General features: G+C 37.2%; 1 protein-coding gene across 3 annotated transcripts; it reads left to right on the top strand.

Moving 5' to 3' along the window:
- Window positions 1–15,992: 15,992 nt before the first annotated feature.
- Window positions 15,993–24,075, top strand: tmem30ab (transmembrane protein 30Ab). 3 transcript variants are annotated; one of them, XR_014031021.1, is made up of 8 exons: window positions 15,993–16,483; window positions 16,613–16,732; window positions 19,631–19,738; window positions 20,658–20,742; window positions 20,832–20,972; window positions 21,064–21,270; window positions 23,098–23,489; window positions 23,690–24,075. XR_014031021.1 is itself a non-coding variant. In XM_081377801.1 (7 exons), the coding sequence occupies exons 1-7, from the start codon at window positions 16,241–16,243 to the stop codon at window positions 23,289–23,291; spliced, it is 1,098 nt and encodes a 365-aa protein (XP_081233927.1). In that variant the 5' UTR covers window positions 15,993–16,240; the 3' UTR covers window positions 23,292–24,075. The 3 variants fall into 3 exon arrangements, 1 of the variants encoding a protein (XP_081233927.1); XR_014031022.1 differs by having other exon boundaries at window positions 23,098–23,526; XM_081377801.1 differs by having other exon boundaries at window positions 23,098–24,075.
- Window positions 24,076–24,219: the final 144 nt, after the last annotated feature.

Genomic DNA, 24,219 nt, shown 5'->3' with positions numbered 1-24,219 from the left:
TTCATGGCCTTCCGGGGGATGTGGTTTCTGACAGGGGGCCCCAGTTCGTCTCCAAATACTGGAAATAATTTTGTCATTTAATGGAGGCGAATGTTAGTCTTTCTTCTGGTTTCCATCCTCAGAGTGAAAGCCAGAGGGCCAACCAAGATTTGGAGCGTATGTTACAATGTTTGGTTACAGAACCCGTCCTTGAGTACACACATAACTCGGTACCAGTGTCATCCTGGCCTGTCTCCATTTGAGTGAAGCGTAGGGTACCAGTCACCAATTTTTCCAAGTATGGAATCCGAAGTCGCGGTTCCCTCTGCCCACAGACAGTGAGACAGACAGACAGACAGACCCTGTGAGATAATGCTGACAGAATTGTGAGATAACGCTGCAATTACGAAAAGGTTAAAGATTGAGAAACATAAAGACACAATTACAAAAAAAAAATTCAATAGTAGGAAATAAAGTCAGTGAGAAGTAGTAGATATGTTACAGTTGGGAGAAATAAAGTAACAATTTTGAAATATGAAGTTATAATTAAAAGAAATATTCATAATTAGTTATAATTACAAGAAATATTCACCATTATAAAATGTTTTTTTTTCACAATTGTTAGAAGTAAAGTTGCAGTTACAAAAAACATTGTATCAGTTGTGAGAATGCTGCAACAACAACAAAAGTTGGAATATAAGAGAGGTCTCTCTCCAGTTAACAAAATGTTAGCAAAACAACTGAAATTACTTTACTGAAATTACTACAGTTATATAGATTTAACAGCCTAGATCTCAAAGCTGCATGGCGAATTCTATTAGTGTTGGCTGACAGAGACTGTCCACTGTTGGTGTTCATGTGTAAATCATCTTAGAAGTTTAAAGTCTGTACAAACAGAGATTCTTCATTCACCAACAAAAGCATGCTTGTAAGATCCACTGGCAACCTTAACCGTAGATGAAAGTGCTTGCATGTGTGTATGAGTGTGATGAACACATACCTTTGCACCCATATACCCTGTCAAAAACATCACACGTGGCTGCCATGGCAACTGGGTTAGCAATGGAGAAGGTCACGAGTGAGACAAGAATTAGATATTCATCTACCCATTAGAGCCGTCAGTCATGTGAGCCGGTGTCTTCTGCTTCAGTTATCTGATGGATAGTTAATGCAGTTTGCATGAGTAAAATTACAATAATATTACAAACAGACCTTTTTTATTTAGACTCAATTAATACAGTTAACAGTTCAATTAATGCATTTTAAAGGAAAAGTTCACTCAAAAAATTCTGTACTTACTTTAGTCATTTATACTCACTCTTTTACTCACTAAATGTTTTTGTTACATACCATGAAAGTTGAAAGTTGACAACCTTCACTACAGACTTGCTTTCCGCTCACTGATCTCTATACAGTATATAGATTGTAGATACATTATATTGTCAATAATATAGATAAATAATTCTTTCATGTCTCAAATCTTTTTGTGAATCAAATTGTGTATCTTCTAAAATACTGAGTTTTCCAAACACTTGTAAACACAACTTTTCTTGAACATTTATGTACTCAGAACTTGTAATTTATGGAATTACTTTTGTGCCAATAATAATGAATGTAACTTTTTAAGAAACTAATGAAAATATAAATTGATACTGAATAAAATATCTTTGAAACTGAAAAAGAATAAATCGCAGGCAAATTTTTTTACTTCGGTTTTAATACACTGCATGTTTTGTTAACTATTTCTCATATTTCTTTCGCTGATCTAAACTTACAAATGCGCTTCCAGAGTTTTCATTTACGCTTCTGAAGTTTTCGTTTATGCTCCCTGAGTTTTCGTTCGCTGTTCTGATACATTTCTCTCGTGGGGGCGGGGCTAGTAGCAGTGTGTTCTCATTGGCTACTGAGTTTTTTATTGACAGCTTTTTGACCTGGAAGTGAAGACGTCAGTGGTGTGTTTATGTGTGGATTTGAGCGTCTGTAAGCGCTGATGATAATGATATCGTGGTGACTTTAGGAATTAAATTTCATGATTGATTGATTGATTTCATGATTTCATGGTGACTTTAGGAATTAGTTCACGCCACAATAATTTATATTAGAATAAGACTTTTGTTCGTCTTTGAAACACAAATGCAGATATTTCCAGAGATTTTTGTCCTCCACTGAAAGTCCATTCCAGACATTATAAAAGAAATCCAAATCCACAAAAGATGATCCAAATATCTTCTTTTGTGTTTTTAAGACGAACGAAAGTCTTATGGGTTTGGAATAACATGATGAGGTTGAGGAAATGACAGAATTTTCACCTTTTAGATGAACTTTCCATTTAAGAGAAAACTATGGTTTCTATCACTCCTGGCTTACAGAAGGAAACTTAGCTCCTGAGATTCCCTCATTAAGTTATTAATTGGGTCGAGCTATATTCCTTTCCCAAAGTACCTAAAACAAGAACAAACAAAGCAGCACAATAACAATCACAGTGGTCTGAAAATCTAAAAGCGTTCCTGAGACATTGTATTATGGATTCATAATCATCATCATCAAACCAACGGAAAACAATCCTGTTAGGTGACCACTGGTGTCATGCTAAATTTGAGTAACTGTGATTGAGCTTTGAACTAAGACATGGAAAACACACATCATTAGCACTAGAAGGCACGTAATTGCTGAGGTTTGCTGACGGTAGACGTTTCAGCGCGTTCATCAAAAGCTTGTGATCTTCCGCATCCAGCTCTCCCTTCCATGTCACTGAGCTGGTGAGATCTGGAGGCAAATTAGCAGATGTTATTGATTTCTCTCAGACCAATTAACCCAGACTCCACAGAACTGACACAGATCCTCACGGATGGAGAGGGTTCATTCACTCTGGGGCTCACACCGCAATCTCTCTTTGGTTATTCACACACTATCTCCAACATAGTATTGATTTTACACTAATCAAAAACTTCTAGAGCTTTCAGGAGAACGACACCAGACCAATGAATTCTTCATAAAGAGAGATTGATTTTATGACACAGCAATCTTATTTTTCCTCCTGCTTTGAAAGCATTAGCGGTATTAACAGTATCCTCCCAACAAACTCAAGTAATTATAAATCCTGGGACTGAAGCTCAAGCATGAGAGTCTGTGAGAACCTTTCTCGCTTCACTCACCCGGCCCAATATGAGCTACCGGTTAGTATGACGTTTTAAAAAGAAATTAATACTTTTATTCAGCAAGGATGCATTAAATTGATGAAAAGTAAAAGATCTTTTGAGCTTTCTATTCATCAAAGAATTCTATCTCAAAATTAATCACAATTTTTGCTAAAATATTAAGCAGCACAAATGTTTTGAACATTGATAATAATAAGAATAGTTTATTGAGCAGCAAATCATCATATTATAATGATTTCTATCATGTGACACTGAAGACTGGAATAATGTTGCTGAAAATAGAGCTTTGATCACAGGAATAAATTACATTTTAAAATATATTCAAATAGAAAACAGTTACTGTACATTGTAATAATATTTCACAATACCACTGTTTTTATTGTATTTGATCAAATAAATGCAGTCTTGGTGTGCAGATAAGACTTCTCCCAAAAGCATCTTAAACCCAAAATTCTAAACTGTAGAGTAAAATATAAAAGCATCATAATTCTTCTATTAACCACCTGAAGACAGTTTAACCCTTCATATCTCAGTCTGCTCTACTACAGGGTGAAATTGTTTAAATGTCTTTGTTAGCCCAAGCTGACCTAATTACAGATGGAAGCAACTGCTTTCGAACATTTTCTCAGATGTATATTTTATATTCATACTGACTAATTTCATGTTCTACTTCTAATTTGTTTTCAGATGTTTCAGTGGGCTCCCCTCAGGCAAGATAAAGCTTAATAACAGTAAAGATAAATATTAGGACCTAAAGAGTGGCTAATTTGTCATGATGTTCATTTTGCTTGTACGTGATATTAAAATTGACATATTAACAATGCTATTTGTGCTATATAGGCCTATTTACAGTATAACAATATTTCACTGTTGTTTACAAAAAATAACTAGCATGCAGGAGCCATGTATGGAAAGCCGGCTCATGATCCACCATTAACAACAACAAAATGAGATTGCTCACTGTTTGCTGTGTTCAGTCTCATTGTTCTGACAAACTTTTGGCCTAAAGGTAGGATGGGGGTGATTAGGGTGATTTGATTTTATCCATTGGGAATTGACTGGATTGTGAAACATAGGCGTTCCATTCCATACCAGCACGGACCAGATCTCCCGAACCACCGCCAGCATCCATTGGCCGAAACTTAAGTGGCCTTGGAAACATCGACCTAGTGGATTTTTTGAGACAAAACAAATTGTATTTGTGTCTAAGATGATTGAGTTGCATGATATTGTAAACAATTGTCTAAAACAATGTAGCAAAAATCATTGTACATTATAATCATTTTATCATAATATACATTGCACATCACCTAATTTCTCAAAGAGTCTGAAAACAGTTTGTTCAAAGATTCAGTCTCTCTGAACCCCTCTTTTCCGACAGCCTGCTCTGCTCTGATTGGATGGCACAGTCCGTTGTGATTGGGCTACTCTGCTCTGATTGGATGGCACAGTTTGTTGTGATTGGGCTACTCTGCTCTGATTGTATGGCACAGTCTGTTGTGATTGTTCTACTCTGCTCTGCTCTTATTGGATAGCACAGTCTGTTGTGATTGGTCTACTCTGCTCTTATTGGATAGCACAGTCCGTTGTGATTGGGCTACTCTGCTCTGATTGGATAGCACAGTCTGTTGTGATTGGTCTACTCTGCTCTGATTGGATGGCACAATCTGTTGTGATTGGGCTGCCCTGCTCTGATTGGATGGCACAGTCCGTTGTGATTCGGCTACTCTGCTCTGATTGGATAGCACAGTCTGTTGTGATTGGTCTACTCTGCTCTGATTGGATGGCACAGTCTGTTGTGATTGGTCTACTCTGCTCTGATTGGATGGCACAATCTGTTGTGATTGGGCTACTCTTCTCTGATTGGATGGCACAGTCTGTTGTGATTGGTCTACTCTGCTCTTATTGGATAGCAAAGTCTGTTGTGATTGGTCTACTCTGCTCTTATTGGATAGCACAGTCTGTTGTGATTGGTCTACCGCTTGAAGTGTGAGTCAGAAAGAAACACCTAAATCTCAATTTCATCTGCGGCAGCATCCTCAGAACTTGATACACAGTGATATGAACAGTAACAATGGCGTCGGTTTTACTGTATCAGTTCAAGCTAGAGTCTTCATCCTTTGGAACTGGAAGCGTATGCAAAGTAGATTTGCTTTCACAGCACAGAAAACAGCGTCTTCTTGACATGTTGACAGCATGAACCAAAGGCCTCAGCTACTACTGCAGTATTTGAGGGTCAAAGTAGACATTGTTTGCAGGCAGCCAATGAAGACCACAGGCTGGCATTATGCAAATGTGTGACAAACCTACATAGGTTTGTAAATTGTAACAGGAAGTAAGACTGGAATTGCTGACAACTCCTTTCAGCAGCTCTAGATCAGTTCTTTCTTTTAGGAGACAATAACCTCATTTGATGGCACTTTTATCTTTGAAATTGAAACTTTGCAGACTTTTTACATTCACAAACAGCTACACACTATGTGAAAAGTAATATTTGAAAAAGCATAATAGGGGCACTCTAAATATGGTCAGTCCAACTCAGTAGTACAGCCAGGCATCAACTACAGGGGGTTAAAGGGATAGTTAACCCAAAAAATGAAAATTCTGTCATTATTTACTCACTCTCATTTATTTTGTGTTTCCTATTCATTTTTACAAACTGAAGGACACGTTATAATAATGGTCTGTGGTAAATGACTACATGTCATATACATTACCGGTCAAATTAATGTTTTGTAAGAAGTCTCCGGAGTAATGATGCTGAAAATTCAGCTTTACCATCACAGGAATAAATTACATTTTAAAATAGTAAAATAGAAAACAGCTATAACAATATTTAAAATTTTCATATATATATATATATATATATATATATATATATATATATATATATATATATATATATATATATATATATATATATATATATATATATATATAAAATCTAAATTATTTAAAGCATTTGTCTCTTAGTATACATCATGTTGAAAATAATCTGGAATATTCCCAGATCACTGTAGAGTTTGATTTCGGTTTATGTTGCCGCATTAATATCTGGCTTGTCATTTGTCTTCATGAAGGATGTCCACTGTCTGTTGAAGTATTCATTAAGGTTCTTATCTTTCAACTGAGATCTACTGAACTGCCTCCTGTCTATAGTTTTATTGATTCTTATGTTTTAAGAGTGAAGGTAACCAGTTCATGATCAGAGATGAGAACTGGGTGAAATGTAATACATGAAATATCTGACATAACAGTTTACTGATAGAATAAAATCAATGCAAAAGTGTGATTGATGGATAGTAGGAAATTAATTATCAGCAGTTCTCCAATTCTTTACCCGTGAAAGTCTGTCATGTATTATGATCTCAACCTATGACCAATTGCTAAAAATCGCTAAAAAACCCTTGCCGCATCAACATATTGCTAATGGAATTATTATTAATATTCTGCTTGTCTGTCAGGCAATGTATTTCGAAGACCTGTTTGAAGTGCCTATTTTTGCCTATATCATTTAAGCACTTTTTTTTTTTCATTTTAATGATAGTTTATTTAAATTCTTTAAATTTCTAGCATGGAAAAACTTTTGATTATTATTTATTACTATTTATGTTTAGTCAGGTTTTTATTTGATTTTAAAGTCACCATGAAATCAAAATAGACAATTATTTTTTTAATGGGATTTTTAAATGGTACTTTTTTGCCATACTTTATGACTACTCTGAATTCTGACGTTCTTCTTTTGTCACATACTGTTTTTCGCCTACTATAGGGAAGTATGCAATTTCGGATGCAGCCCTCTTCTCTTCTCTGATGACGTGTTTATTAAAGCGAGGGCGGGACACTTCCCAAGTCCTACATTTTTCATGCCAACTTTAATATCAGTTCCCCTGCACATACTGTAATCTCACCTCTGCTAGCTCGAGCAAAAACATTACATCTGAAGTCCAAAAACTGTCCTCTAGAAAACTGGTCTAAGACAAGAGTGCTATAGCAGTTAAAGCAGCTCAGTCTCATCCGCTATAAACCAGGTGAGGCTGAGCAAAGGCAAACGCGTTCTCAATAATCTATGACTCTGTCTCTGCCCTCAGGGTTAATCCATCACTCACAGGGAGGTTAATGAAAGATGGCACATCATGGAAGTCCGTCATGTGGATGGCTGATCAGGGTGGCAAGGACACTGGCAGGCTGGGGTATTTTTGAAGGCAGGCCACATCCTGGCTGACTCATCGTTTTCCCAGCGAATCCTAAGACATGGAAACCCTTTACGCTGTGAGGCCATCTGCTTGGCCGTGTAGCCGAAAAGAGTGGGTGCAGACGCCCACCGGAGTGACCTTACGGAGCAACATGGGCAGATGGATCTCAGGGGAGGCATACTGAGACCGGCGTACCATCAGATTGCTGTGGTCGTTCATATGACAGTTTGTGTGGGAAATTCATTTGCAGAGGCTTGTCATTGCCTGCTGTCACATTTGACCTTTGTGTCTTTCACTCATAAGGTCAAAACAAATCTTCAGTTTCAGATGTAATGCCATCAGCTATTGTCCCTTGATGGTCGGCATGAAAAGGAAGTTGCGTTAGTCTTTTCTTCCTCATTGTGTATAATCGAGTGTATTGGGTTTGACTTTATTTTGTCCATCGGGAACTGATTGGATGGTTTGCTTTTGCTGCGATCACTTGTGAGTGACAGATTATGTTTGTTTGTTTTTAATAAATAGCCATGCCAGCTACCCCGGCTATATTCATGGCGAGAAAGAGATTTAAAAGGAATGATTAAAATAGGTTTTTAAACTTTATCTTAGATTACAATTCTAAAACTGAAAAACTGAAAAATAAAGAATTCTGACAGGTTGATTATAAATTATTTATTTGTGCACAAATAAACCATTTAGAATAAGAATCGTCCATTTTGATCTCATGGTGACTTTAAACAACTTGTTTTTAACCTCTTGATCTCCTCAGGGGTTCAGAAAATCTCTCTCTGTCTATATCTTTTATATGCCGCAGCTTTTCTAACTAGCAGATTCAGGTGACTTATGGTCTTAAACAATTCCAAAATAGCATTTGGGTATTCAAAAGCAATTAAGGGTTTTAAAATGTGCTTTTTGAAACAAGCAAACAAACATAAATAAAATAAATAAATAAATAAAATGAATAAATAAAATGAATATATATATATATATATATATATATATATATATATATATATATAAACTGCCCTTATTAATGATTAACGAATGAAAGATATGCAAAGTTCATGCTGGGATTCATAAATAAGCATAGGCATAAACAGAAAAAAACATGAACAAGTAGCATATATTAGCATGCATTAAGTGAAGTACACACACTTCCAAAGAAATATAGGCCTAATGATATTCAAAAACAAAAAAGAGTGTCTCATAAAGAATATAGGCTACATACACATTTCAGAGGCATTAGGCATATATATAGCCCTTTTTATTACTCGAGTAAAGTGATGGTATCATATGGAAGAACATGTCCAAAAGAAACATGGTGCCATGGTACCGTGTTTTGTGAAACTATTTTTGGCCATTACCTGCAACAGAGTCATTCGGATGATGCACGTATGCTGACAAACGATAGGACGCTTTTGCATGTTGTTTTCGTTGAAGTAGCCTAGCTAAATGTCCACTTCATCCGGCGCTTTTTTTGTTAGGCCTATCTGTTTTCTAGTGCCACGTTTATGGAACGAGAAACCAAACCATTCCAAACAATTCAGTGTGTGAGTGAGCTGTCAGAATGATTCTAAATCGCGAACCGATTCAGAACATTTGAGCCCACATCCCTCATGAAAAAGAATCGACTCAAAAGAGTCATTCATCCGATGTTGTTAGAATCGGTCAGAAGAATACTGTATTCACCCTTGTCATTTGTCGTTGTCAAATGATAGAACATTTGCAAGCTCTGTAGGAATGATTCATGAATTTAGAACCGATTCAGACCGTTTTGTTAACCCACTCAAAACCGACTCTAAAGAATGGTTCGCCCGATGTTGGTAAGAAAAATGTGAACACAATGAAAATCTTCACTTGATAAAATGTTGATTGCAACTGATTAGGTAAATATTAATTTCACCCTGTGCTCATTTTGTTCTTGTGTTGTGAAGTAGCCGAGAATCAGCTATTACGATTGTGAGGTCTATCTGAATGATTCATTAATCTCAATCCGATTTACAAAGTTCCCCATTTAACCAGCTGCATCCCAATTCAGAGGCTTCATCCTTCGAAGGCCTGATGCTTCAGAGCGTCCTTTGTTTCCTGTGCAATGAAGGATACAACAGATGGATCCTTTACCTTGCCTACCCCAGAATTCATTGCGCACCAGTGATGACAGGGTTTTTTGAGGGAAATTTCCGAATTACACTTTTAAACGTAAGTATTGGGTTTCAGCTTACTAAAATATCTAATGATACATGTAAAAAAAAAAAAAAAAAAAAAAAAAAATTAAAGCGGTTCAAATGTTGACGTATATCCATATAGATGTGATTACATATAGTTTATCCCCTTTATTATATACAGAAATGGACCAAAGTGAACATATTTAGACAGTGTGTGAACCCTTTCAGACAGTTTAATATAACTTTTAAAAAAGTCCAGTACAATTGTTAGTGCCACTCAACGGCCACTGAAGCAGATTGATCGGACCGAATTAATGGAGTGATACATTCACAAATCGGCAACCGCTGCTGTTGGTTGTAAACTATCAACATAAAATACAGACATAATTGCTGAAATATTGTGAGGGTCCGGTCGGTACTTTTTTCACCAGACTTTTTTATTTTAACTAATTTTTTATAATTTTGGCTTAGGCAATCCCAGTCCCAATCTTTTTACACTTTGCTAACAGGCTTATAGGATCTTCATGTGGTGATTTAATTGCTCACTTTTATTGACCCTTTAAGTAGTGTTTCCCTTTCTGCAGTGCTCTTCAAGGACGCAAAAACGGCATTTGAAAATTGTGTAATTCCCCCTGAAAAGGCTAAGATGGATCTGCTGGTGTCCACCCAAATCCTCCACAACAGATTGATCCATTATCCTCCTGGATCTAACGATCTTGTTTATCACTATCACTCATCTTTAAGTTTCATCTCCAGCTTTAAAGATGATCCTTTAAAGATTCCCCAGCTATGACCTTGGGCCTCATTCTTAAAGGGATAGTTCACTTTGAAATTAAATTTTGGTATGTTTTAGCTTACCTCAAGGGCATCCAAGATGTAGGTGTCTTTGTTTCAGCAGTAGTTTCAATTTAGATATTTTTAGGTCAAACCGTTCTTGTCTGTCATTCATATAATGCAGGTCTATGGTCACCACCTCAAAGAGCATGCACAGAGAAGTCCAATAGTTTTCACCTCTTGTGCACTTTCCGGCGCTTGCGCAGACTAAACCAGAACGCGCGCACACGTCACACACCAGGAAGCGCTCAGATCACTTGGACGTGGTTGTGTAGAGGTAAAAACGATATAAATACTGTTCGTTTTTTCACACAAACCGCTCGTTTCGTGTCTTAGGCCATCAATGTGTACTTACGATGGGGAATTGTTTAATTTGGACTCTGTGCATGCTCTTTGAGACAGTGACCACAGACCTGCATTAAATGACTGACAGACAAGAACGGTTTGACCTAAAAATATCAAAATTGAAACTACTGCGGAAACAAAGACACCTACATCTTGGATGCCCTTGAGGTAAGCTAAAACATACCAAAATTTAATTTCAAAGTGAACTATCCCTTTAAAGACATTATCTGAAATTCGACCAAATGTTGGAGTTGTTTATACATCATGTACATAAAAGAGCAATGTAGTAGCTAACATAATACTGATGTTACTGGCACCTGAATCATTCATAAAGGGAGATTAAGCTGAAGTTTCCATGTACCACCACCAGTATTTAGGTTTACATATTTGCTTTACTGTTCCTCTTTTTTCAAGAGTCAGTGGAAATCATTGATTGAATAGCTTCTCACCAACAGTTCTTGTTTTATTAGCATACTTCGTTCAGACCCTGAGAGCATCCAGGCCCCTTGCTGTCTGTTTGTGTCTCTCTTGGCCAAGCAGCTTATGGTGTCTCCAGCTACAAGCGGTTGATTAATCATGGTGGTTTAGCATTTCAATATCTCCTGCTGAGAAAGCAGAAAAGTTGTGAGGAAAAGAGGAGACGACAGTGTTTCCATGCTGGATTGTTTTGCATGCTTCACTGCAGCTCTGCAGAGGCGTGCAAGATTTCAGACTGGTTTGGAAAAGTCCGATTTCCAGACCCTGTTCATCTTCGGTTCCCTTCTCTGAACCAGGTGAGCAACTTCAGACCACTCTAAAGACCTAACTAGCTTCTTTGCCCTTTCGTTGCATCATGTAGGCCTATCCATAAAATAGATTTCAGCGGTCTCTGTCATTATAAGTGAATTGTTCCTGTGAGCCCGCAAAACAGTGTAAAGACACATAAATTGGTATCATTCAAAAGATAAAAAAACTCAAAATTCATCCTGTGAAAACCGTTTTGAACCGTTTACTTTAAAACCTTCTAGCGGACTCCTCCTCCAAGTTGGCGGTGTCATGTTTCATATTACAAAATCAAAGTTTTCTAATCTTGACAAGACGCATATCGTCAGTCTGAGACTCAAGGTTCCATATGTGGCAGCTGTTTTGTGATAGAACTGATATTGTGACAGATATTTATTAATTTGTTACAGGAGAACGCATCAAAAAATAAATCAATGGAATGTGGGTGACAATGGGTGGCTATTTTTGGTACAGCGCCTAAACAAAATCTCATGGGAACTTAAATTTTTGGAATATCAACCTCAAATTTGGAGCACAACTTGGCTAGGCATATGGTTTTGATTTTCTAGCAATTTTAGAGTAACAATTACTTTGAAAATATATATTTTGTATAAGATAAAAAAAAAAGTTTTTTTTCACAGTGGATAAGTGTGGCTGCATTCAAATATGGCTAGTTCTCTACAATTTACTTGGTTAAACATGATGCATGTCCAGATTTACAGTATTTATAAAACAGTAGTGAGATTCCAAAGTCAAGTGAGCATATGATGGACACTTTACTTTCCCATAAGGCCACGGGAGAGGATTTAATTTATCTGACTCACTTTGAAGGACATATCCCATAAGGAATCCCCTTCTTTTTATTCAACTCATATACATTAACACAGTGTGTCCAATTTCTCAAAATATCAAAACAACAGATGAATTTTTCCATAATGTAATTTTACACTCACACTGAATTTTCAGCTTAGGCTAAACACCCTTGCGGCAGCCATAAGATACTTCACTGAAAGATACACCACCAGGGAACCAAACAGGATTTTCCACATGGGAACCAAAAGAGATTATTTTAGTATCTAGCTTATTCAGCATTCTGAAAATCATTTTTTTAACCCTTAACTGCATAGAGGCGATCAATACGATATAGGCTTTCGTTTAAAGTAGGCATGAAATGGAAGTTGCTTGCGATAATCTTTCCTTCCCCATTGTGATGGTCACAGGATCTTACTTTGATTAAAGATATATATATATTTAAATAATGATATGCATGGATAAATCATTTATAAGGAGAATAGAAAGATGATATAGCTGGAATCATTTGCATTGATGTTGGTGAATAAGTGTCAGTTTCACACATACAAAAAGATTACACTGTCCTAGGATTTCGGCAAAGCAGTGTCTTGAGGCTGTCAACAGCAAAGCTGAACAAGACAGCTAAATGACCCAAAAGGTTGGAGGGTAGCACAGTAGATAAATCCCAGCCAAGTTTGCTCAGGATTGTGAGGAGCTGACTGCTAGTACAGCAGTTCAGGAACGGGCAGAGCTGACAGTGTATAAAAGTTGGCCAACTTTTTGGACTGAGCAATCAAAGAACAACAAAAGTGAAGCTCAGAAGGAAAAAGGGACCTTAGGGATGAAGTAAGCAAAGGCAAGTTGTGAAAAGAGAGTGGAGGACAAAGATAAAGAAATCACAAAGTCAGAGAAGGGGAAGTTATTGGATAAAAAGAATCAAAGTTGTGAGCAGAAATCATAGGCTGACAAACTATAAAAGAGCATGTAAGACCTTGAAAAATATATAGGGTTTTTTAAGGCGCGCAAGTCTGGAGGTCTACACCTGCATGATAAGGAACTTGGAACTTTGAATGGAAAAGAGGTTTGGCATAAACACAGCTTTGATAAAATACTGCAAGTTTAGTCTCCACTCCTGTTATTGAGAGAACCTGTTCCTGTTTAAGTCGTTGCTTTGGTCTCCTGCTCCATCTTGTGGTTCAAATAGTGCACCTTCTAAATGCTGACTGTGAATTGAACCACATAGCCTACAGAAAATGCCAAATAGTATATTTTATTTAAATATATATATTTTAGTATTATATATAATATTTGAATATATACCCCATGAGCCAAAATATTATGACCACCTGCCTAATATACTGTTGGTCCTCTGCGTACTTCTAAAACAGCGCCAACCCGCCGAGGCATGGACTCTACAAAACCACTGAAGGTGTCCTGTAGTCTGTCACCAAGACATTAGTAGTAGATCCTTCAAGTCCTGTGGGTTGTGAGGTGGAGCCATTGATCAAACTTAATCCCACAGATTCTCAATTGGATTGTGATCTGGGGAATTTGGAGGCTTGGTCAACACCCTGAACTCTACATCATGTTCCTCAAACCATTCCTAAACAATGTGTAGTGTATCAGGGCCCTGCTGAAACATGGCCACTTCCACCAGGGAACACAGGTGTCATGAAGGGGTGTGCCTGTACTCAGGCAGGGTGTCCCAGCAAAGCATCACACTTCAGACACATTCAATTCTGAAGCTCATGTGTCCATTATAGATGCCGAACAGAGGTCAACATAGGTCAACACTCTGATTGGTCTGCAGCTACGCAGCACCATATGCAGCAGAGTGTGAATCAATGTGTGTGTGACACATTCCTCCCATACCCATCATTAAAATTGTGTGTGACTTGTGCCTCAGTAGACCTTCTGTTGGCTCGGACCAGACGGAATAGCATTGGTTGCCCTCATGCATCGATGAGCCTTGGACGCCCTACACCATGTTGCTGGTTTGTGGTTTGTCCCTCCTCGGACTCTGTTGGTAAATTCTCACCACTGCTGACTGGGATCAACCCACACGCCTTGCCATTTCAGAGATACTCTGACCCATCACCTTGCTATAACAATTTGGCACTTGTCAAAGTCGATCTTTGTTGCTGCCCATTTCTCCTGCATCCAACACATTGATTATTAGAACTGATTGTTTGCTAGAATATTTGCATATGTATAGAATTTATAGAAATTCCACACATAAGTTACACAATAGAGGCATTTAGAGAGGAGTAGCCTATCTAAATGTCGCTACTAGTGTGAAAATGATGTGCAGAATTTCTGATATAAAATTATAAAACATATTATATTTTTAATAAAATGTGTATTTAAGAGAGAGATAAACACAGGTGGTTGTGAATATTGCATGAAGGTAAAAAAAAAAAGATTTATTACACCACAGAATAATGTCATAAAGGCCATTAGTAAACACTTAAAAAAATCTGTATATTTGCTTTACATGCTGCCTTTCTTTAATTAGTTTGAAATATATGTGTTTTGACCAGCTTTTTTTTTTAAATAAAACAACAATAATAAAGGTTGATATTTAACAATTGGTTTGTTATAAAAGTATATACAATTCTAATACTATTTCTTTCTAATTCGCTGCTAACGTTTCTGTGTGGTGGTGTCATGTGGTATGACGCCTGACAGATGTCCGATTCATTTGAACGAATCGGTTCGGTTCAGTAAACCATTTAAAAAAACTGATTCACCAATACCTTTAATCATCACGTTCATCAGTAACAGGTTCACTGTAAAAAGTGTTTAGTTGACTTAACTTAAACAAGTGAGGAAATCTGTTGCCTTAAAACTATTAATTAATAAACTTCATGCATAGGCCTACTAATTGAAAAAAATAAATAATAAGTTTTGTGAACTTGACAATTCCACGTAACTTTTTTTTTTTCAATTACGAGTTTCCTCACTTTTTTAAGTTGTCAACTGATCACTTTTTACAGTGTATATTCAGAACTGAAAATTTGCACATAGCCTATAGCCTACGTGAAATTTTCGAGGTTTTGATTTGATTTCTTGTAAACGCTGTCTAATAATGATTTCTAGCCAGAGACATTTATTGAGTTGAATATGATCTGAAAATGTATAATTAAATATTAACCAAAATCTACTTTGTTTTGACATTTTTGTTGTTCATTCATTTGTTCTTCACCTGTTGTTATTAAACATTATTAAACATAAATCCAATTGATTTTATGATGTCTGACTTGACAGTCTAAACAGAATTAAAAAAGTATAATATTATGTTGTAAATGTTTTAAAAATGATCGAGCTCACATAGGCCACATGTAATATTTGAGTTTAATTAATATCTTAAGTTAACATGTTAACTGTTAATATATTTATTTAGTAAAATATTTTTCTCACTCAATGGAACCTTTTCACACGCTCATCAGCATTGTAAATCCTGCAAAGTTGTATGTATATTTATAATACTATACTTACTGTAGTATATTGCCTTTGCATCAAATTACAAAAAAATTTAATAATTGAAAGTTTTTCTTTTGCTATTTGAGCACATTGGAACACAAACATATATTTAATGTAGTCTCTCATTCACCACAATAGAATTTTACCCAACTCATGGTAAAAAAAAAAAGTTGCTGCCTTAAACTAAGTACAATCAAGCTTAAGTACAATTCCAACAAACAAAACTCTGACACTAATTTCAGCTCAGTGATTCAAAAGCTATTTCGCAAATCAGTTCAACTGAATCAAATGGACCGGATCATATACATGATTCGCGAATCACACAAGCTGACACTTCCTGTAGCACTGCACCGCCTCAAACAAAACAAGCAACTTTAGTTTCCCATATAACCCGGAGAGAAGGCCGCAGTGAAGATAATCCACTGCAGCGGACATATAAAACACTTTTATAATAATTACGTGTCTTTAATAGGGGAATCGTGTGTTTTAACACAAATACTGGAGCTGTGAGCTGGTAATTACGGCGATTATGGCGGCCAGCTACAACGCGAAAGAGGAAGACGGTCATCTCTCCGGATCCTCGGGGCTCGGCGGAACCGCCATCCGGACCAGAAAGCCCGACAACACCGCCTTCAAACAGCAGCGTTTGCCGGCCTGGCAGCCCATCTTGACCGCGGGGACCGTGTTGCCCGCATTCTTCGTCATCGGCCTCATCTTCATTCCCATAGGAATCGGCCTCTTCGTGACGTCCAACAACATCAAAGAGATTGAGGTTTGAGTCTGTTGCAGTGTGTGTAGTGTCATTTTACTAACAAACACACAGCTAATAGACGTCTACTGTTCACTCGTACGTCGTGAGGTGTATGTAACCGCGTGTTAAGCATGTTTCTCTGCTTTACAGATTGAATATACCGGGACTGACATGTCCAGCCCGTGTTTTAACTGCTCTCAAAACTTCAGCTGGAACAGCACGACTCCATGCAAATGTGTCCTGTCCTTCTTTCTCGACCAGCCTTTCGAGGTGAGTGCGTGTTTGTGACCTGTCCATTATGCGGCATTCCTTTTCAGGGGATGGTTTAGCCAAAATAAACGTTTTGTCTTTTACTCACTCTCAATGTTGTTCCAACTCCATGTGACTTAACCGTTTATTAAAGCAACAACATGGAACTTTTCCTCTGCGGTCGCCCTACAGGTTGGAAGCGGAATTGTCCATTACCGCTGTCGTAAAATGATTTACGGTTACTGTATATGAAGCATGCAGGTTTTTTTTTCATATGGGCAATGATAAAATTATTAATCTTCCCCCTTTCATAATTTATACATGTTTAGTAGACTAAACATTTTAACTCAAACATTTGCGATTTGCATGTCGATTGCAATGCTCAAATCTGAACGAGAATGATAGCGATAGCATCCTAACCATCTAAAACTAACGCATGTTAGTGTTTACTTGCTACCAGATTGATAATTCGCTCATCTACTAGCTGATTCATGAAGATAAATAAATGGAGGACCAGATAGTTTCCATAACGTAGCCAGGCAGACAACAGATTAGAAAAACTAAAGATAGTATGCAAGCAATTTACAGTTACTTACTAGTTCAACAGCATGACGGCCAAGTCAGCATCGGTCTGGTAACTCTCCTCCTCCATAAGCTAACGCCAGCGAGCAAACGCTCGACCCATATTGATCCTCGTCCTGCCTTTCAGTTTATCACTCTCCCTTTTCCTCTTTCGACTCTACTCCGACAAAACCTTGGACTTCTTACGTTTCGCTGCTGCTTCAGCCATGACGAAAACAGACGTACGAAAACAAACGCGCTGGTTGGCCACATTTGAGGAAGTGGTGGGCAAAGTGACGTATGCCGTAAAGCAGTCGAATTTTGTAGTTCTTTTTGAGCTCTGGTTACTACCCGCACCCCGAAGTTACATAGTGCCAGTAAAAGCGATACAGACCCCGTCAGGCTCTGGCAGACGTCTCATTCAACCTATTGTAAGTCGATGTACTATCACAAGGGTCTTGGAAATATATTATGAAGGTTGAAAAGTTACATGTTGTTGCTTTAAAGCCTGACATATGAAGCAACAGTCAGAAGTGTAAATAGGAACTGAAAATAACCCAAAAACCATCAACTAGCTGGAACATAACCAGGGTTCTAAATTAACACCCGCCAACCCGCCAAATGCGGGTTAAAATTCATTTTGGCGGGTGTTAATAAAAACTTACTAGCCAGTTTGGCCGGTGATGCATGAGGCATTACATGCAGGGATGTAGTGGAGGCTAAACGCACGTAAACGCCGTTTACGCACCTCCCAAAATTCGGAAATAGCATTTCTCCTAAGTGTGTAAATTGCGTTTATCCACCTCTAAATTTCACGCTTTTCCAGTGCGTGATCGCCGAGCGGTACATGATTCGAGCATTTGGCCCGTTAACGACAGAGCAGAACATTGAGCAGAGAGCGCAGCGCGCCGACACACACACACACACACACACACACGGAAGAGAACGGCGCACACACAGAGCGGAAAAGACACGCTCGTGAAGTTACTAGCTGCGAGAGAACGAAACCTGATCGCCGAACACGGAGGGGCGGGACGGAACATTTTTGGTTTTATTTTTATTTTATTTATTTTTTTGCAAAATCGTCTGTTAATGTTGGCAGCCATTACACTTGTGGAAACTACAGTGTAACTTATATTGTCTTTCTTCTGTTAATTACAGAAACTTTTTTTCTGAGTTTTCTTTAGCCTAAAGTTTGCGAGAAACCATGGAAACGAACGGACACAGAAAACACAAGAAATAAGACAAACGGAGTTGGCTAGTAAAGTAGGTTAATATTAAACGAAATGCGGCAGTGGTTTGGACAGACTTCTGGGGGCGAGAAGAGGAACGAGGCAGGGGATGAGGAGGGTAGGACAGAGAAACTAAGAAAAGAAAATGTAATGCCAAATGGCTGACGGGTCGTGAATGGCTAGTGTTTGATCACAATAATGTCATCATGTATTGTCAGGATTGCCACATGTATAGCCTACTCAAAAAAAAAAAAAAAAAAAAAAAAATTGGCTAGTGGATATTCTGATTGGCTGGTAACTTTAGAAAGTTACCAGCCACATTGGCTGGTGATCAAAAAAGTTAATTTAGAACCCTGAACATAACGTGCATTAAAGTTGAAGAAGGACCCATGCTCAGTTTTTCCCCCCATACAATGAAACTTTTTAGTAGCCATTGAATGTCGAAGTGTTAAAAGGACAAAAACGCAACAACAAATACTGCACAAAAGCGTCTTAACATACTCATAATTGACTTGTGTTCTATATTATAATGTTCCATGTATTCTGAAGCCTTCTACCATCTTCTACCTCTCATGTTTCAAATCATTCAAGCTTTTGCATATTAAAATTAGGCTATATTTAACTTGTGTACAAGGTTTCTGGTGTCAGCTGCTTCCAGTGTTTTTTAGCTGCACAAAAACAGTCTGTTATGCTACTTGATATTGCAAACTGTTATTTATTACCATATTGTTTTAATTTATTAAAGTACTCATAAAAACACTGGTTTGTAGCACAAATAGTTAAACCGTTTACTACACTGTTATTCTTTTAGTTATTTACTCATTGCGGCTAATAAATTGGAGGTCTCTCACACTTTGATAGGTATTAAATTATCATATTCATTGCTACATGGTTTTGGTCATTATGTAGAAACATAGTACCATAGTACTTTTGTTAGTAGTTTCATCAATCACTTTTAGTTGTACTATGAGGAAACGAAAGGCCTTGTTTTTCCTGATAACATCTGACACGCATTTTAAATCCAAAGTTTCTCAGTTTAGTTATTTATAGAAGATATTTTACTGGTGGGTTAATTGATGAGCTTTCACAACAATGCCAGTTCACGACTCTAACTTTATGTCCTCAGAGTAATGTGTTCATGTACTATGGCCTATCAAATTTCTACCAAAACCATCGACGGTATGTGAAGTCCAGAGATGACAGCCAACTCAATGGAGACCTTAACTCACTTAAGGTATTACTGTTTGAATCTATCTATCTATCTGTAACTCTATATATCTACACAGATACAGATCTATACTCTTGTTGCCTCGCTGCCCATTCAGGCAATGACTTTGCAGGCTGTGTTTGCGCATGAAGGTATCTTACGAAACTGATTTTGGACAGACTTCTGAGGCAGCATAGAGCTTTGGTGATAACTAAGCAAATATTGAATTACTGCGATACTAAGTTCTCACTAGAAATGATATCAAAAGTGGAAAAAGTTAGCCAAAAATGTCAATTTTACACTCAAACTGACCACTAAACACAACTTTCAGATGACATCCGTATTTTTTTAGTTTAACTGTTATGGAACTGAACGCACATGATTGTGGGATATAGCCTAATAGGCAGCGAAGGACACATCTATGCCGCTGCCTACAAAAATCACTCAGATGAAGGGATCTCGGTAGAAAGGATGTGAAGTGATCATTGGATTCGGACGTGCCCTGTTGCCTTCCTACTTCCGAATGCTTCCTGTGGAGGCAGCATTTTTCAACATCTATTACACTATCTATCTATTGACACTCTTGTCTTTCAGTTTAATGATATATAGACAGCCCTAGTTTTAATGACGAAGCAAATAGAAACTAAATAGTTCTCCTAGTTTTGAGCTCAGCTGTCTGACGTGTTTGACAGCATAGTATGCTTCGCCAGCGCTGACAGATGTCAACACTATGTCAGCAAGTGCTGCATGAGAGCAGGGTTTGTCATTATGGGTTTAAAACATCTCCACACCTATTATAGCCCTGTCAATCACCAAGAGACCTTGTTGCTTTTAATGAACTTTAAACAGCTGTCACCGGTTACAACAAGTCTACTGCTTCCTGAATAAAAAACGTACTTGATTGTATGTTATATATGAAGCTCAAAGCGTATCTTATATATTTCAGGATCCAAGCAAAGAATGTGAGCCGTACCGCGTTAATGAAAAGCCAATAGCCCCGTGTGGAGCCATTGCTAACAGCATGTTTAATGGTAAGACCTGGGTCTGAATACTTGCCATCGTGCGAGACTGTTTCCTCAAGAGTTCTAATATCGATTGTCTCTTTCACTCTTTGCTTCAGACACATTGGACTTGTTTTACATTGATCCCAATGGAACAAAAAAAACAATTCCACTGATCAAAAAAGGGATCGCATGGTGGACGGACAAACACGTGAAGTTCAGAAATCCTGCTGGCAGTAATCTTACTGCTGTTTTTAAAGGTATAATTCTATATATAGACTTACATGTTTACTGTGATGAATTGGCGTATGTTCTCCCATATCTCGAACTAAAACTCTCCTCATCTTCCAGACACCGCGAAGCCGGTCAACTGGCTCAAGCCTGTTTATGAGCTAGACACGGACTCAGAAAACAACGGCTTCATAAATGAGGATTTCATTGTATGGATGCGTACGGCTGCCCTCCCCACCTTCAGAAAGCTCTACCGCATCATTCAGAAGAAGAACAACATGACACCCACACTGCCCAGAGGAAACTACACCCTGGAAGTCACCTACAGTATCCTTGCATTGCTTACCTTTACAACGTGAGAGATAGCTAACAGTGTGTGTGTGTGTGTAAGGAGTATGTACAGTAAAATGAACAAGAAATATTTCCGATTCTGCACGAGATCAACAATATCAAACCATATTCCGATAGCTTTTCATTCAAATTGCTAGGCTAATCATATTATTTGTAATTCAAATGATTATTTTCAATTAAAATTAAGCATTTTCACTATCTGTCTTTGACTTTGGTAAGTAGTATACACTATCGTTCAAAAGTTTGGGGTTAGAAAGATTTTTCTTTTGAATTAAATTATTACATTTATTCAGCAAGGATGCATTAAATTGATCAAAAATGACAGAAAAGATATTTATAATCTTACAGAAGATTTTTATTTTAATGTTCTATATTAAGCAGCACGCTTGTTTTGAACATTGATAATAATAAATGTTTCTTGAGCAGCAAATCATCATATTAGAATGATTTCTGAAGGATCATGTGACACTGAAGACTGGAGCAATGATGCTGAAAATACAGCTTTACCATCACAGGAATAAATTATATTTTTTAATTTATTCAAATAGAATGCTTAATATTTCACAATATTACTGTTTTACTGTGTTTTTGATCAAATAAATGCAGCCTTGGTGAGTATAAGAGACTTCTTCCAAAAACATCTTCCTGACCCCAAACTTTTAAATAATAATGTATATTTGCTCTGAAATCGAAAAAAAAAATATATATATTTTTTGCCATCCGTGGAATCATAACCGCTATTGTTGACTAGTAATTCAAATATTTAATGCAAGAACCATTTAAAAATGGCATAGGAATTCCATGAACAATAGAGAGTGATAAAACAAACTGTTTTATGTGTTTGAACTTATTTATTAAAAAGGTTTTAAAAAAAAACGAAAACTGATTAATGATAATAAATGAATAACTTCAAGTGTTTTAAATGAGGGAGGGATTAATTTTATGCCATAATAACTGTACCAGTTCTTAAACAAATTAGTTCAGTTCTAAAATGCAATTTACAAACCATACATTGCATATACAGAAAATGCATTGTTAAATTTGCACACACTGGATGATTGTATTGTGACACCCAGTATTTCACCTCCAAATATTAACAACAAAACACACGATTTATTAAACAGGGCAAATTAGCTTGAGAGCGCAATTCCACAAAAGCACAGATGGGAGTGTAAAGTTCAGCACGTGATCTGCTGACGACACGCAAATTAAAGAACACAGCCGGATTATTTCCATAATGTTTTTTTGGGTGGTAAATAATGGTGCAAATACCAGTAAATTTCAGAGCGCAAACCTTAGTAAATCACCTTGCATGAGTCAATTAAATACTTTCCTCTGATAAATTTTCCGTCTGAAAGGGAAACTCCTACAAATGCATAATAAGGTCAGCCACAAAAATAACCCTGTTCACGCCTTTTCAGCGCTAATTTTTCACTGTGTCTTTAGTAAATCCTGAAGGTAGTTTTTTAGCGCCAAAAGAGGGTTTGCCCTCTCAGTCAGTAATTTTATCCCTTAAAACTCATCTTTGATAATCAAAATTACATATTTAAATGTTTTTTTTCCTGTGAAAATATTTTCTTCATGCCTTAAAATGGCTTGAAAGTAACTTTACACCCTTGCTTCATTTAGCATGCGTGGACTCATGAATATGCAAATTAGCCCCGCCTCCACTCACTCACGCCAGCTCAGAATAGCTACCTGATCCACTCGACATGTAAACAACATTAAAAACTTGATTTTCACCTCAGGGGGTCTTTAATAACTTCTAAATTGACATTGTTTCCTCAACCACTTGCCCCTCAGACTACCCCGTCCGCAGCTTTGAGGGCCGCAAGCGTATGATCCTCAGCACCATCTCCTGGATGGGAGGGAAAAACCCCTTCTTGGGCATTGCCTACATAACGGTGGGCTCCATCTGCTTCTTCCTCGGCGTGGTGCTCCTCTTCATTCATCACAAATACGGAAACCGCAACAACAGCTCTGATATTTCCAGTTAAGCTTGTGGAGTGCATGCATTCTGTCAGGCATTTGAATGGCATGCTTCGATTCTGGTTTATCATTTTAATGGTGCAAGACAGCATTTGACCACTTGATGTTCAGCTTATTTATTTCTCAAGATAAAGATGTTGTGTCCACTTGAAAGTTTTATTTTTAAATTTTTATTCTTTCTGATGATGGTTGATGGTTCATTTCAAGCATGATTTGACCGTTTATTTGCACGTGTCTGTTTAAGCCTGAGGTTAGTGTGATATTTATGGAAGCTTGTTTCCACCACGTAATAAAAACGGTTATTGCGATTTTTATCTCTTAATTCAGACTTTTTTTACTGCGAATTAGAGATATAAACTCACATTTTTTTTCGCAATTACCTATTTTATTTCCTGGTGGAAACAAGCTTCCATACATATTCCAAGATAGAGCCAATGCAAAGTCAAATTTGTATAAATTAAATGAATGTACATTTGTATTTCATAGAAATGGTTTTTACTTTTTAGCCAAAAGTGATGTTTAAACAGGGCAATGTAATATGACTACTTTATGTTTTAAGTTTAATATAAAAAGAATAGTTTCACTTTTCCTCTGAGGTTCATAAAGTCAAATACTGAATCTGTGTTTATTTCCGAACTTCTATATAGTGCCAGATTATGGTAGGGATCATTGACAACTACATCAAATTTTTGAGGACTGTTACATTCTTACTGTTTTCTGGAGATGTTTATGCTCTTTACTGTGTGTACTTCAAGGCTTGCAACAAGGACCAAATGTTTAATTCTGTGTCTATTTAATTGAAACAGTCTTGGGCTCATTTTGGCTGTCGTGTCTTTTTTAAGTGTTATGTTTTAAGCATGTCTGCCTCTAACAAATAAGCACTTTAGAATGTGACAAGCCATACATTTTTGGTCAGTTTTTAGGAGTGTGTGCTGC

Source organism: Scardinius erythrophthalmus (assembly GCF_964197995.2).
Source record: "Scardinius erythrophthalmus genome assembly, chromosome: 11".
Taxonomy (NCBI): Eukaryota; Metazoa; Chordata; class Actinopteri; order Cypriniformes; family Leuciscidae; genus Scardinius; species Scardinius erythrophthalmus.
Note: the sequence above shows the minus strand (reverse complement) of the source record. Positions and strands in the feature narration are given on the sequence as shown.